Source organism: Canis lupus, chromosome 3 (assembly GCF_003254725.2).
Source record: "Canis lupus dingo isolate Sandy chromosome 3, ASM325472v2, whole genome shotgun sequence".
Classification (NCBI taxonomy): Eukaryota; Metazoa; Chordata; class Mammalia; order Carnivora; family Canidae; genus Canis; species Canis lupus.
The window spans coordinates 72507327-72523367 of record NC_064245.1 but is presented as its reverse complement, the minus strand read 5'-3'; the positions used below and the strand labels follow the sequence as shown (position 1 = coordinate 72523367).

At 35.7% G+C, this 16041-nt stretch overlaps 2 protein-coding genes across 20 annotated transcripts in view; one reads left to right on the top strand and one right to left on the bottom strand.

Moving 5' to 3' along the window:
- The window catches only part of N4BP2 (NEDD4 binding protein 2), a 122609-nt gene that overhangs the window by 38819 nt on the left and 67749 nt on the right, over positions 1–16041 (top strand). For all 19 annotated transcript variants that reach the window (XR_007409942.1, XR_007409943.1, XR_007409944.1 and 16 more), the window contains 4 exons: positions 352–440; positions 5488–5564; positions 11298–11453; positions 13302–15685. Coding sequence is in view for 16 of the 19 variants with exons in the window: in XM_049108660.1 (XP_048964617.1) it covers positions 352–440; positions 5488–5564; positions 11298–11453; positions 13302–15685 (2706 nt within the window). In the remaining 3 variants the exon portion in view is untranslated. The remainder of the gene's footprint in view (positions 1–351; positions 441–5487; positions 5565–11297; positions 11454–13301; positions 15686–16041) is intronic.
- Positions 6116–8214, bottom strand: LOC112653920 (acylphosphatase-1-like). The gene has a single exon (XM_049108665.1). It carries the CDS (start codon positions 6813–6815, stop codon positions 6417–6419), a length of 399 nt encoding a protein of 132 aa, XP_048964622.1. The 5' UTR covers positions 6816–8214; the 3' UTR covers positions 6116–6416.

The window sequence follows — 16041 nt, the reverse complement described above, 5'->3', positions numbered from 1 at the left end:
TCTTAATAAAAAAAAGAAGAAGTAGGGTTTTGAGTAAAGTTAGTACATATCTGTGATTTTCAAATTATGGAGACAAGATCAGATTTTTTTTTAAAAGATTTTATTTATTTATTCATGAGAGACACACAGAGAGAGAGGCGGAGACACAGGCAGAGGGAGAAGCAGGCTCCATGCAGAGAGCCGGATGTGGGACTTGATCCCAGGACTCCAGGATCATGCCCTGGGCCAAAGGCAGGTGCCAAACCGCTGAGCCACCCAGGGATCCCCAAGATCAGATTTTTAAAATTTCAACAGAATATACTTAATACTGTTATAAAGAGTGATTTGTCATTTTCTGTTTGTGTTTTTCAGCAAAAGAAGCATTTGAGAAGAAGGTGTCTCCTATAATAATAGATAATACAAACCTACAGGCATGGGAAATGAAGCCATATGTTTCTTTGGTTTGTACCATAACTTGTCATAAGTCTATAGTAATAAGTTTGAAATTGTTGGGAGATGTTAATTACACAAGTGAATCTCAAGCAAACAATCTTTCGATGGTCTGTAACCGAACTTTCTCTGGTCTTAAGCAAAATGAGAAAAATAGAAATAGTTTTTGCATAAAGCTAAATTTATTCAGTTTTCAAATTAGGAGATTTAATTTTTAAATCCTGTGATTTCATTTTTGATGTCTTTTATGAAAAAGTAATGGTATTATGATTTTATGTTTGTATATACATAATAAATTATAATTTTATGTTTGAGTATATATATGTGTGTGTGTGTGCATGTATATGTATGTATATACACAGAAAATATTTTTCCTTATTGCTGTTACTTGGCAGATTCAATATTGGTGGATCTTTGTAGTGACCAAATTTCTTTGGATTTTGCTCTTCTGATAAGTTCAGACTTTTATAAATTCAACTCTTTCCAGCTCTCCAAATTTGCCAAGATTCTTTTTTTGTCTTTTGCCTTGCTTTGATGTCACCTTTTTCAGGAAGTTAGTATTTTTTAATTTACTAAAAAGCTCTTTCTGTTTTAATGGCATTCTGGTTTACTTCTGTGATACCGTTAAACATGCTGCTTTTATCAGTAGGCCATGAGTTAGCTGACTTTTTTCTATAGTGTCAGATAGTAAGTATTTTAGGTTTTTGTGGGCCACATACAGTCTTTGTTGTAGTATCTCCTTTTTCTTATTTTTCTTTTTAAATAATCCTTTAAAGACATAAAAACTATCCTTAGTGCCTAGGCCGTAGAAATACTGGCTGATGGGCTAAATTTGGCTGTAAGCCATCTATATATTTTTGAGGATAGGTCTGTTGTTTTATTCATCATTGAATCTCCGTGGTATAGCACTGTGCTTTGGCATATAGTAAATATATATTTGTTGAGTTAAAATGGTGAATGAATGAACCTTTTGTGATTATGGGGAATTGTTTATTCCTCCAATATTAGCACATGTCTGGCACATTAAAGCTCAGTTTATGTTTTTTCAGTTAATGAATGTCCTTCTTTTATGTCCTCAGCATATCCAATCTGTTCCTCCTTTGCTGTCTAGTGCACTTGTACTGTTTTGAAGGTGTGACTCTTCATTTTTTGAATAAAATTAATGTCCTTTGAGAGCAAATGAGATTTTACTTCTGTGCGGGGGCAGTAGAGGGAACAAAGACTCAATTTTAGTACATTGGGAATTGAAATTCAGTTTGCTTTCTGGCCTCAGGAGTTCCTGATTTCTAGCCTAACGTATTTATCATGGGTAATATTTTCTCCCTTAACCTTACTTGACTTTTCTGTAAGTTTCCCTTAGCTTCCTACTGTCATCTTAGAAAGTTCTTTAATACTCATTTTTCTATATAGAAAATAAAGAAGGCTTTACATTACTGTGTTACTGATTTTTATTTAGCCTTCAGGCTTCCATAATATTTTTCTTTCCCTTTTTTCTTATATAATTGAAATTATGAAGCTATTTTCCAATATTGATTCCCTTTCTCTCCCCAACTCTACTTAGAAATATGAAGAACTGCTGCTTATCATAGAATATCAAATTCATTTTTTTCTTCAAAAGGAAGTAGCTATAACAGTTACTGTAGAGAAGAGGATCACTTTTTGCTCCTTTTGGCAGCAAGATAATGAGAGCTGTGGGGGAGTGGAATAGATTGGAGATAACAGTCTATTACTATCATGACTATCACTTACAAAAGTAGTTGAGTAGTGAGTTGGGGTTAAGTAGCAAGCATTCAGATATGCTTAGTGGCACCTGGCAAAACTTACTACTTTGCTTTAAATATATATATATATATAGTTTCCCTTGTGAGCTATTTATAGTTTAACATAAATCACAATCCTCCCAAGTAATATAACATTATTAAGATTTGCCTATTGAGGGATCCCTGGGTGGCGTAGCGGTTTGGCGCCTGCCTTTGGCCCAGGGCGCGATCCTGGAGAGCCGGGATCGAATCCCACGTCGGGCTCCCGGTGCATGGAGCCTGCTCCTCCCTCTGCCTATGTCTCTGCCTCTCTCTCTCTCTCTCTCTCTATCATAAAAAAAAAAAAAAAAAAAAAAAGATTTGCCTATTGATATGGGAGTTGAAAAAAGTCTTTATGTTCATAGCCTCTCCTCCCCCCCACCTAGGTATGTGTATTCATTTAAAATTAATTTGATCCTAAGAGCTGTAGGGCACTCCTTTAGGTAATTAGAGACCGGGGGTGTTGCCAGCCCCTGAATAAAGTATAAAAATTTGGTACTGAGGTAAGGAGATGAAAGTGAGTAGAGTCATTACCGGGTGTTATGTCACTTACTTAGGTTGATTGGGGGCTTTTCTGTCAGAATGACAAAATAGCAATGAATTCTTTGCATCTTGTCAGAAAACTGAGGGGATCAGTAGTGGGAGATGAGGTCAGAGGTGTAATGGTAGTTGGGAGAGATGGTAGGGCACATTATAGAAGGGCTCATTGGCTCATGTAAGAATTTTAGATTTTTACCTTAAATGACATGGAAGTTGTATTAATCTGCTCAGGCTGCCATAGTAAGATACCACAGACTCTGTGTCTTAAACAACAGAGATTTATTTTCTCACAGTTCTGGATGCTTGAAATCCTGGGTCAAGGTCTGACAGGGTTGGTTTCTGGGTGAGAATTGTTTTCCTGGCTTATAGATGGTTGCCTTCTTGCCGTTTTCTCTTATGGTGAATAATGAATTTTGATGTCTCTTTTTATTAGCATACAAATCTTGTCAGATCAGAGTTTTACCCTTATATTCTCATTTAACCTTAATTATTTCCATAAAGGCCTTATCTCCAAACACAGTCACATGAGGGGAGTGGGGTTTCAACATACGGGGTTTGAAGGGACATGGCCACTTAGTCCATAACAGGGTTTTGAGCAGAGTAATGACGTGATCCAGCTATTAACAGGATTGCTATAGTGCAGTGTTCAGAATAGACTTGGGGTTTGGGCAGTAGCGAGGATGGAAGCAGGGAGACTAATTAGAAGACTGTAGTGGTAATTAAAGTAAGAAATCCTATGGCATAGACCAACATGGTGGCAGTGAAGGTGACAGTGAATAGTGGTTAGATTCTGGATATATTTTGAAAGTAGAGCCAACTGAATTTCTTACTAGATTGACATGGATGTGAAAGAGAGGAGTTCATTGTGACATACAGGTTGGTTTTTGGCCTGTGTAATTAGAGGTTGTCATGAGCTGAGAATGATGGAGAAGGGTTCAGATAAGATAGTTTTGTGGTGGGTATGGGGTAATGGATTTCGCAAGTTTAGGTTTGAATATGTTAAATTTGTTGAATAGGTCTTTGAATCTTTGAACTTGGAGTTCAGGAGTGAATTCTGAGCTAAAGATATGCATCTTAGAGTTACTACTATATGGGTGATACTCAAAGCCAAGGAATGGGATGATACTACCAAAGTAGTGAGTATAGATTCGAGTAGAGGATGAAGGATTAAGTCAAGGACTAAGTGGGAAGAGGTCTGGACATAAAAGAAGGTCTAGCAAAAAAGAGTGAGAACACCCTTCCAGTGGGACAGGAGGAAAAACCAAGAGTGTAGGAAGAAAGTGTCAGGAGAGGGAGTGATGAACTGTGACAAATGCTGAGAGTCAAGTTAGGACTGAGAATTAACCATAGCATTTTTCAGTGTGGAAGTAATTTATGGTCTTGATGGGCAGTTTGAGAGGGATAGCCAATTGGAGTGGGTTGGTTTTTTAAAATATTTTTATTTATTTATTTATTGGGGGGGGGGCGGAGAGAGAGAGAGAGAGACAAGAGAGAGAGAGAAAAGCAGGCTCCTTGCAGGGAGCCTGACGTGGGACTCGATCCTGGGTCTCTAGGATCATGCCCTGAGCTGAAGCTAAACTGCTAAGCCACCGGGGCTGCCCTGGAGTGGGTTTAAGAGAGGTGAGAGGAATTGTAGACAGTGTAGTAATTATTTTGAGACATTTTCCTACAAAAGAGAACAGGAAAATGGGGAGATCACTGGCCAGGGGAAGGAGATTAAGAATAAGGTGGGAGAAATAACTGAATGTGATGAGACTGATTCAAGGAGGGTGTGTGTGGAATTAATGCCACCTCAGAAAGAGGAGCCAGTTGCTAAACTCAGTTACCCTTGAGGTAGAGAGAGGAGATGGATCTAGTATACAAGCGTAGGGCATGGCTCTTAGATTATAGCCATATTAGAGGTTTGAAAAATAGAATAAGCTATTATTTAAAATAGTTTTTTTTTTTTTTTTTTAAAGATTTAGTTTATTTATTCATGAGAGACCTGGAGTGAGAGGCAGAGACAGAGGCAGAGGGAGAAGCAGGCTCATGCAGGGAGCCTGATGTGGGACTCAATCCCAGGACCTGGGATCATGCCCTGAGCCAAAGGTAGATGCTAAACCACAGAGTTTCCCAGGCGTCCCTAAAATAGTTTTAAAGTTATAAAAGTAGTACATGTATGATATCCAAATTATAAAAAAGAATGCTAAAAAGCCCTACGGCCTCAAGGTAGATGCTTTTAACAATATTTTTGAGACTCTTTCTAGAAGTTTTCGATACATGTAAAAATGTGTGAATAATTCTTTTTTACCCAAGTGGAAATTCTGTATCCTACTTTCTTAACAGTTTATATTGGGACCTTTTCTCATTAGCACATACAGCATTTTTTAAATTGCTGTATTTGCATTGTATGGTTGTACCTTCATTTATTAGCCAGTTGCATATTTATAGTCACTGTGTTATCTTCTTTTGCTATAAAAAATAATGGTGAACTGGATATCCTGTGTGTGTGTGAATATGTGTGTGTATTTACACTCTTAAATAATTATTTTAGTAGCCTAGCTTTCTGGAAATTAATTGCTGGGTCAAAGAGATTGTACCTTTTGCCAGTTTAACAAACTTATGACAATTAGATAATCTTTTAGATTCTTTCAGTTTTAACATGCTGTGTGTTTGGAAACAATGCATTTAATTTCATGAAAGTATTATTTTTAAATACATTTGTCTTTTTTGTATGTAGTCTCAAAAACATAAATATAAAGTCCTTTTCCGGGAACCGGACACGTGGTGGAAATTCAAACCAAAGGAACTTGCGAGGTAAAATTTAAAGACTATCTAACATGTTTTTAATTTTATGGCAGTGATAGAAAGTTCATCTAGATTTTTTCTCCCTATAAATAATGAAACAAAATGGATTAGATTGCAATGTTGTTAACAAATTTTGTATTTCTTGTAGACCTTTTTCAATTTATGAAGAGTTTGTATCTTTTTGTTCTTAATACTGAGTTAATAGAAAAATTCCAATTGTCTTATATAGTCAGTACTTTATTACTAACTAATAGTATAATGTCAATATCTGAAATTAGAACAGACTCTGGGGTTTGGCATACCTGAACCATGTATTACTGGGAGGAACAAAATCATTGTAGTTGCCTAGTGACTGAGAATACTGAAAGGAAGTGAGAAAACTGTAGGTGGAAAAGGTAGCAAATGTCCAGCTGTGCGGGTATTGTACAACCCTCCCCCTTCCTTGCCCTTCTCCCAAAGGTTATACTTTTTAATATGATTGTTTGACTTACATGAAAGTGTTACTTAGGACATGGACACACAATGTATTTTGCTTTGTGCTTTGTATTCCCTTAGGGATAACCCTAACTTGATTTTTTTTTTTTTTTTTCCTAACTTGATTTTGGTTGGTATTTTCTTCTTGGTCATTTTAGCTAATTTCTTTCTTTTTTTTTTTTTTTTTTTTTGAAGGTTCTAGTGTAGTTTTATTTATTTAGAACTGTGTAGAGTTGTCATCTATCATATATATATTATACAGTAATATTCAAATACCTACACTAACATAACTTACTGACCCATTCTAATACTAAACACAGACTAATTCTATAATAACAATAAAAACAAAGCCAGTGAGTTTATTTTAGAAAGTTTAAATTCAGGACATTATTTCACAATTTGGAAATCTGAGTAATCCAACTTTAAGATGACCTTCTCATTCCTGAAGTTTGCTCTGTCGATGTGTGATTTGGGACTTCCTTTTGTTTCAAGCCATTCCTGCATAAGATGCACTTTGGAGATGGGACCTTGCAATTGTCCTTGCACTGTGCCCTGGTCAGTGTTCTGGACCCAGCCAACCAATCCCAGCTTTTTACCCTCAGCCTGAGTGTACTTGTGGAAAAACACCCCTTGGACCTTCCCAAAAATTTCATAATCCACTGATATCAGGGTGTCCCCTTCTGCCATGTTCATGCCCACACCCTCCTCGGCCTCCTCTCGGGCGTTCGGGACAGCACGGCCGACCAGCACGCCCACGGTTCCCACTGCAGGGTAGCCTCGGCCCATTTTAGCTAATTTCAATGCTAACTAAAGGACAACCTAATTTTAGTATATTCATTATATTGTGCAACCATCACCCCTATCTTATTAGTGTATATTTCCATCAGCTCAGAAAGAAACCCCATACCAGTTTTTGGTCACTCCCAATTCTCCCTTTCCTTTGGCAACCGCTAGTTTGCTTTTCTGTCTCTACGGATTTGTCTCTTCTGGACATTGCATATAAATGGAGTCATATAATTTGTGGCCTTTTGTGTCTGGATTCTTTCACTTAGCATCATGTTTCAAGGTTCATCCATGTTGGAGCATGTATCAGCACCTCATTCCATTTTATATGTTTTTGATACATTACTAGATTTTTCCCCCCAATATTTTGCTTAGGATTTTTGCCTCTGTATAATTGAGTGAGGTTGACCAGTAGTTTTTTTTCTTTCTTGCCCTTTCTTGCCTGGCTTTGGTATCATAGTTTTAGGTTGGTAAAAGTAATTGGGAAGTATTTCTTCTTTTTCTCTTTTCTGAGTTTATGTAGGTTTGGATATTTGATAGAACTTACTTAGGAAACCTTGGACCTGGTGTTTTCTTTGTGAGAAGTTTCAGTTGGAGTTTGTCCATTACACCTAAGTTTCCAAATTTATTAAGACTTTATTAAAACAATTATAGTATTCACTTAACCATTTACATCTTTGTTGCATCCATACTTAAGTTCCCCTTTTTAATCTGAATACGTTTATGTGTATCTTCCTTCTTTTTTTCTTGATTATTCTCACCAAAGATCAGATTTTTTTATTAGCTTTTTCAAATAAACATTTCTTTGCTCCTTTGATCTTTCCATTATAAGTTTGTTTTATATTGTTCATTTTTGCTTCTTTTTTTTTTTAATTTTTTTTAAAATTTTTAATTTATTTATGATAGTCACACAGAGAGAGGAGAGAGGCTGAGACACAGGCAGAGGGAGAAGCAGGCTCCATGCACCGGGAGCCCGACGTGGGATTCGATCCCAGCTCTCCAGGATCGCGCCCTGGGCCAAAGGCAGGCGCCAAACCGCTGCGCCACCCAGGGATCCCCATTTTTGCTTCTTTTTTATTCTACTTTCTTTGCCTTTAAAAAAAATCTATTTTGCTTTGTTTATTCTGTTTTTTTTTTTAAAGGTTTTATTTATTTATTCATGAGAGACACAGAGAGAGGTAGAGACGTAGCAGAGGGAGAAGCAGGCTCCCTGTGAAGAGCCTGATATGGCACTTGATCCCAGGGATCATGCCCCATGCTGACAGACGCTCAACTGCTGAGCCACCCAGGCATCCCTATTCTGTTATTTTTTATAAGGTTTCACCTGAAGGTTTAGGCTATTTTCTTCTTTTTTTTTTTTTTTAAGGTTTTATTTATTTATTCATGAGAGACTCATACAGAGAGAGAGAGAGAGAGAGAGAGAGAGGCAGAGACACAGGCAGAGGGAGAAAAGCAGGCTCCATGCAGGGAGCCTGATGTGGGACTCGATCCTGGGTCTCCAGAATCACGCCCTGAGCAGAAGGCAGGCTCTAAACTGCTGCGCCACCCAGGGATCCCCTAGGCTATTTTCTTACATGAGCATTTGATGCTATAAATTAGATGCTCCTAGAATTTTAATATATAATATTAATATATCATACTTTCTTTTTATCATTTATCCTCTAATTTGCATTATGGTTGATTTTACCTTTTAACCCTTGGGTTATTTAAAACTATGTTTTTAAATTTGTGAACAGATGGTGTTTAAATTTTATTTTTTAAGAGATTCATTTTCAACCTAACTGTAGTAGTTAAGATTTTGCCATTTGTGTGATACTAATTCTCTGATATTTTAAAAGATATATTTTATGGCCTAGTTCATTGTCATTTTTAATAAATGTTTCATGTTTGCTTGATAAAGATGTATAGTAGTTATATATAAATCATGTTTATTCTGTTGGTTACATCTTCTATAGCTTTACCTTTTAAAAAATTTGCTTGATTAGATTAGTGCTTAAGACAGGAATGAGGAAATCTGTATGAGAGGCATGTGTTGAAACCTCCTTCTATTATGTTGAGTATGTCAGTTTCTTATAAATCTGCCTATTTTCACTTTATGTATCCTGAGGATATTTTTTGATGTGCTTATAAGCTTAAAGGTTTTGTATCTGTCTAATTGAACCTTTTATCTTTGGCAAGTGACTTTCTTTTATCCTTAATATTAATTTTTAATATGAAATCTAATTTGTCTAATATTAATAGAACTATACCAGTTTCCTTTTAGGATTTGAGTGTTACTTCTTTTTTTCATACTTTTACTTTTCACTTTTCTGTGTCTTTACATTTAGGCGTATCTCTCTTTTTTATTTTTTAATGATTTTATCTATTTATTCATGAGAGACACAGAGAGAGAGAGAGAGAGAGAGAGAGAGAGAGGCAGAGACACAGGCAGAGGGAGAAGCAGGCTCCACACAGGGACCCTGATGTGGGACTCGATCCCAGGTCTCCAGGATCACGCCCTGGGCTGCAGGCGGTGCTAAACCACTGAGCCACCCGGGCTGCCTTAGGTGTATCTCTTATAACCAATATGACTGGGTTTTGAAAAATCCTCTCTGTCCATCTTTGCCTTTTCATTCCTAAGCGTAATTCTTTTTTGGTTATTCATATAATTGGTCTTGCTTCTTACTGTCTTGCTCTACTTTCTCTTTATCTCACCTTTCCTGTGATTATTTTTCTCCTATCACAGATAACTATATTTGATTTTTCCCCTTTTTATCATGCCTTATTTTGGATTTTTTTCACTGAATGCAGACTTTCTCATTTTTTTCTTTTAATTTGGAAATGGTATATGCTATTTTTATCCTTTTAGTGATTACATTAAAACTTTGATCATGCAAACTTTAAAGTCAAACCATTTTCTTAGCCTTCCTTCAAACATTTTAACTCTGATACTTAACCTCCTTTCCAACTTACATGCTATGATTATGATTGTCCAGGATGTACAGTGTGTGTTTTCACTCATATAGAGATTGCTTTGTGCTTAACTTTTCTTTTATCATAGATATTTCATCTGGAAATTTCCTTCTGTCTGACATTTATCTTTTAGGATTTTCTTTACAGTGTAGTTCTGATTCATGTCAAACTCCTTTTTTTTTTTTTAAATCTTAAAATTCTTTTATTGCTTTCCTTCTTGTAAGATATTTTCACTGGGTGTATATATTCTAGATTGACAGTTTCTGTTATTGAAGATAACATTTAATTCTCTTTTGACTTCCATTATTGTTAAGTCAGCTGTAATTCTAATACTTCATTTCTTTGTAGATAACTAGGTATTTTTTCCCTTTAATTTCTGGCAGCTTTTAATATCCTCTCTTCATCTTTCGTGTATGACTACTATTTCAGTACCATGTTTCTAGTGGATTTCTTGTTATGTATCTTGTTTGGAATTTGTTGGGCTTCTGAGATCAGGGGATTGATATCTTCGATCAATTCTGGAAAATCTCAGCCATTTTTCTTTAAATTGCTTCTGTCTCATGAACTGTCTTTCTGGGACTTGGATTAGATGTATACTACCTTTTTGCTCTGTCCTCTATGTCTATGTCTCTTAACTTCTCTTTCATATTTTCTATCTCTTTGCTTCTCTGTGATCTGAAACCAGACAAGATTGAGGTAGGTAAATATGAAAGCCAGATTTGCCCAGGTGGCAAATACTAATATTAGCCCTGGGATCCAGATATTAAGCCTTGGATCCAACCCAAGGAAGGAATGTTGCAACTGAGATGTTTTCATTAAGACAAGATCCTTGAGGGACTGAAGCATACCATCTGGCCTCCTGGCAGATGCAAATCCACATGAGGTATGAAGGAAAGCACCCCCAGTTTAAGGCCTAAGGATTCTTATATATTAGGTTCAACTAAATATGAGTTCATAAACAAAACCCACAAAGAAGCTACCATGAGTGAGAGCACAAATGTAATAAATTTCATATTAAGACATCCAGAGACTTCAAATACCAGCAATTTTTTTCCTTTGCTTGAACTTAAACTGTATTAAAACATAAGTTTGCTATAATTGACTTGGAATCCAGTTTTATTTTAACAGGAGGGCCCTTTGGAACTCTAGTCTGCCATAGTGGCATAAGTAGAAGACTGTAGCGGGATTTTTTTTACTTGTTAATAATTAGTCTTAAAGTGATGGTCATATTCTTATGAAATGTTTTTTGCAGAGTTTGGGAATAACTTCTTTTAAAGTTATTTGGATCTGCTGGTTTTTTCCAAGTTGATAAATGATTGGAAAAGATTGTGTGGAATTATTAAAGAAATGGTAATTTAAGACCTCTTGAATAAGATGAAATTAGCATCAACAGTATATATTGTGTTGTAATAAACCAGCTTAGATATTTTTACGTATTAGAAATATCATTTTTTTTGACATTTCATGTTCCAGTCCTAAAAAAAACTTAATTACCGATATTTCTTCTATTTTTTTCTCCCCCGAAACTTTTAGGCGTAATATTCATGGGGTAAGCAAAGAAAAAATAACAAGAATGTTGGAACATTATCAGCGTTTTGTTTCAGTGCCAATAATTATGAGTTCTTCAGTTCCAGAGAAAATTGAACGTGTTGCGTTGTGTGCATATTCTTGTGAGGACAGAAATACTAGGTAGGTTAAAGTTCCTGTGTACAAAAATTCAGTTTGAAATATAATTTAAAAGAATTAAAAGGAATAATTTTGGAGCTTGTGAAATCACTGCCAAATAACTTTAAAAATAAAAGTAGATGTATATTATTTATAGAGCTTAGATATAGTTTTACCTACAGCAAGGTGTATATGGTTAGCAAGAGAACTGAAGGTATATATGCAATGACATGGGAGTTTTTACATTGTCCTCAGGGTTTTGTGAGTCCATGTTTATACTGTGAATACTCCTGCCTTCTTTATGTAACTGCCTGCTATTCCAGTATTTATCTGTTATTGCCTATTGTTATTTTATATATAGTTACATCACTTCTTAATTTCTATAGGTATTTGTAAAAATACTCTTTCAAATTAGTATTATAAAAATTAATTATTTATGGTATACCCTGACTAAGTAATACAAGTCATAGCCTTTTGAAAGTTTGCAGTCCAGCATAGTACTGATTCTATTAAACATTTAGGATATATGAACAATTGAATAGATAGGTGAGTTAAGGAATAGCCTTAAATATAAGGTAGAAGTCTAAATTGCCCACACTTTTTGTTGATAAGGAATGGTGGTTGAGGCTCTGTTAAAAAGGAGTTGGGAAGAGAAAATTCATAAATGCTCTTTTATTGAAGAGCAGTGTGGCAAAGTGGTTTAGATAGAGCATGTGCTCCTGAGCTAGGAGTTTCTGGCTTTGTAATCTTTGACAAATTAGAGAGTGTCTCTATACTCAGCTCTTCATTTCTAAAATGGCAATAACACTTTGCTCTTAAGAATCCCATAAGGATCATGAATTAATACTCTAACGAGACAGAATAGCATCTGGCATATAGAAAACTCAGTGTTAGATGTGATTTCATTGAGGAAGGCTTCATGGGAGAGTTGGGACTTCGAGAACTCCTGGAAGAAAGAAAGAAAGAAAGAAAGAGAGAGAGAGAGAGAGAGAAAGAAAGAAAGAAAGAAAAGAAAGAAAGAAAGAAAGAAAGAAAGAAAGAAAGAAAGAAAGAAAGAAAGAAAGAAAAGAAAGAAAGAGGGGCTCAGTTGGGAAAGAGGGGCTCAGTTGGTTAAGTGTCTGACTCTTGATTTCTACTCAGGTCCTGATCCCAGGGTTGTGAGATTGAGCCCTGCCTCTGAGCTTAGCTGACTGCTTGAGAATTCTCTCTCCCTTTCCCTTCGTTCCTCCCTCCCCCTCTAAAAAGAGAGAAAGGAAGAGGAGTTGATCAGTTGACTTAAGGAAAAAGCACTGAAATTAAAAGTGTAATGATTAGGCAAAAGTGCTTTAAGTCTGAGGTTAACATTGAGGATGGTTTTAAAAAATTTAACAGTTGACATTTCAAATGACAGCTCTCCTCCCTTTGTTTCATTTCTTTTAGTTGTGCACATCATGTTGACTCTTTGTCACTTTGTAAATGAAGCTTAAGCATTTTCCTCTGTAGCAAATGACAAGTGTTATAAAGGCATATATATTAAATACTTTTGAAAGAAACCATGGAGCTGGTGTCCCCTCTAGGAACAAATTTAGATTCTTAACTTTAATATTTAATGCACATGAACACCTTAACTGAAAATCTCATGCTTATTATTTAATTTGAAAAAAGTTTGCTTCCTACATGCCAAGCATTGTGTTAGGTGTTGGGGTTACAATAAAGTGTTCTAATGTACTAGGTAAAGATCAGATGAGCTTTTGTAATTTAATGTAGTTTATTTATAGAAGTTTTAGAATGAATGTTAAGTGCCTTGTCTTTCAGTTGAATGCTTCTTTAAATCATAATGTTAATGACCACATTAAGAGACTTCCTTATAATACTTTAAAAAAAATCTTACAGCCCAAGAGACAATGAAGATGTTACCTCTGAAAAAGAAGAAAATATTTTATCCTCATCTTTGAAGCATCTAGAGTTAACTGAAGAGAAGAAACTTGAAGTGGCCAAAGAAACTATATTACCTGAGAATGTTACATATCTCTCTAATGGAGATTTAAACAAAGGAAGAACAGAAATAAGTGTTACGAATTCTCAGAATCAGAGTGCTTTTATTCAGGAAGTTTCAGACGTGTATTTTTCTGATTCTGAAAGCAAAGTACAAGCCACAGAAAGTAAAAGAGAAGAGCAAGTAGAACTGGCTTCTGAAAAAGAATATAGTAAAACTGATGCAGATAGTTTTGTAGAGAGAATGTCACTGAGTACTTGCTGTGGTGAAAATAATCAAGAAGACTATGATCTTTCAGATACTGTGCCATTTCAAAATGAAAAATCTTCACCTGGTGAAACATTAGAAGAAAGAGCCACAGTAAAGAAAAAAGCCTTTGGAAAACAAAAAAGCAAGTCAACTTTGGAAAAGTTCCCAAGACATGAGCTATCAAATTTTGTCGGTGACTGGCCAGTTGATAAGACTATTGGTCAGAGGGCCAAAAGGAACCGAAAAACTGAAAAAGCTTCATCTATACAAAGTGACAAAAAATATAATCGCCCTCAGTCACGCAAAGTATTAGATAATACTCTATCTGCAAATATAGATCATATCCAGCAACGAGAATCTCCAAATGAAAGTACAGAGGATGACAAGAAGTCACAGTATGATGATGCTTCAGAATCTTTCAATTCCTGTCAATATGATACGTATAAAGATACTGAAAAACAGTCATTTAACATTGTGGGTGACTGGCCTTCATCTGATTCCTTAGCTCAGAGAGAGCACAGGTCAAGAATGCCAAAGGATGGTTTAAAGGAACCCAACCTAGAATTTGGAACTAATGACAGTATGAATGAAATAGCCTTCTACATAGCACATGAGACCTGTTGTTGGGGCACAAGCCCTGAAGAATTAAAAACCCTGGGTAGCTCCACTCTAGGGAGTTCTGAAACACTACCCAATAAAGTGACCTGTGAGAATAAGACTTGTCCAAGTAAAAAGATTCATAGACAGCACACATCGTCTCTCACTAGTACCAACAGTGGGCCAACTTTTCCTGGAGTAGTAGGACCACAAACTTCCGTTGAATTTCCAGAAGGAAAACCTAATACAGTCCCTGGAATAGAAGAAGGCATGTGTACCCAGACTGAACCACAGGATTTTGCTCTCTTATGGAAAATAGAAAAGAATAAAATTAATGTTTCAGATTCTGTGAGAGTGTTAACAGGACAATTAGATGGATTTAAACCAAAAGCTTTCAATATTAACACAAAGTTAGATGTTCAAGAAACAATTCCATATAGGGTAATGTATGATAAGAGCACGTATGTTGAAGAAAGTGAGCTTACCAGTGCTGATGAATCTGAAAATCTTAATATTCTTTGTAAACTCTTTGGGTCCTTTTCATTAGAAGCCCTAAAGGACTTATATGAGAGGTGTAACAAAGATATTATTTGGGCCACAAGTCTCTTGTTGGATTCTGAAACAAAATTATGTGAGGATACTGAATTTGAGAATATCCAAAAATCGTACGATGAAGCACAAATTGGGCCATTTTCTCTGGGATTAAATTTGAAGGAAATTATTAGTCAAAGAGGAACTTTGGAAGATTCTAGTTCTGTGCCAGAATTTAGCCATGGCACTGCTGTTAATAACCCTGATGTACAATCTACCTGTGATTCAGAAGAGGGAAACTCAGAGCAGGCAGAAATAAGAGCTATAACTACTGAAAAACCTGTGTTAATAACAGGTTTATTTCCTAATGCCACTCTAGATCTAAAGAATAATAATGAAGTACTTCCCAGTAGTCAGGTAGAACTTCCAGGTCTATATAACATTAAGCAGTCTTTCCCAGGTACTCTAAAACCAACTCTTGCTAAAGATATGAGTGAAATGGAGAAGAATCTAGAAGCCACGGAGATTGGAGACAGTATACATTCTTCTTTGAATTTGTCTGATATTTTAAACTCTGTATCAAGCACTTCAAATCTTGAATTAAATGAAGAACTTGACTTTACTGACTCTCTTGAAATAAAGAAAAATGAAAATCTTCCAAAGGATTATATGAGATTTCCAAGCACTGAAGAATTTATGAATGAAGATGAACAGGAAATGGAAAAAATTCTAATGGCTGAGAGTACTTTCTCAGCTGAAGTTAGTGAAGAAGATAAAACTGAGACGTTGAATCCCATGCCAGTGATGGCCAAATCACTGACCATAGACTGTCTGGAATTGGCATTACCCCCTGAGCTGGCTTTTCAGCTCAATGAATTATTTGGCCCTGTTGGTATTGATTCAGGTAAAGAAAAAACAGATTACCTATATATATGTGTCTTTGTGTGAATAGGCTACAGATTTAGGGTTCTGTCATAATTTTAAAATAATGTCATATGTTAAATGAAAAGGAATTTGTGTTGCCTACCTTATTTTTGACACATTTTTTTTGTAGAGGATTTTTTAAAATGTAATTTAAAGAAATAATATTTATATGGAGTTTGTGTTCATCCCATGCATATGTTGAAAGTTTCCTGTGGTATTTACCTCATACTTATTTGCACAGATGAACCTTTTTGAATCTGTGGTGCTCCTCCAGATATACTTAAGGCAAGATTAATTTAATTTCTTAGAACACACTTAAAAAGTCTTGACTAATGG

Bases quoted from the DNA above. Each gene is read 5' to 3' on its own strand.
- LOC112653920 (XM_049108665.1), bottom strand. From the start codon at position 6,815: ATGGGCCGAGGCTACCCTGCAGTGGGAACCGTGGGCGTGCTGGTCGGC.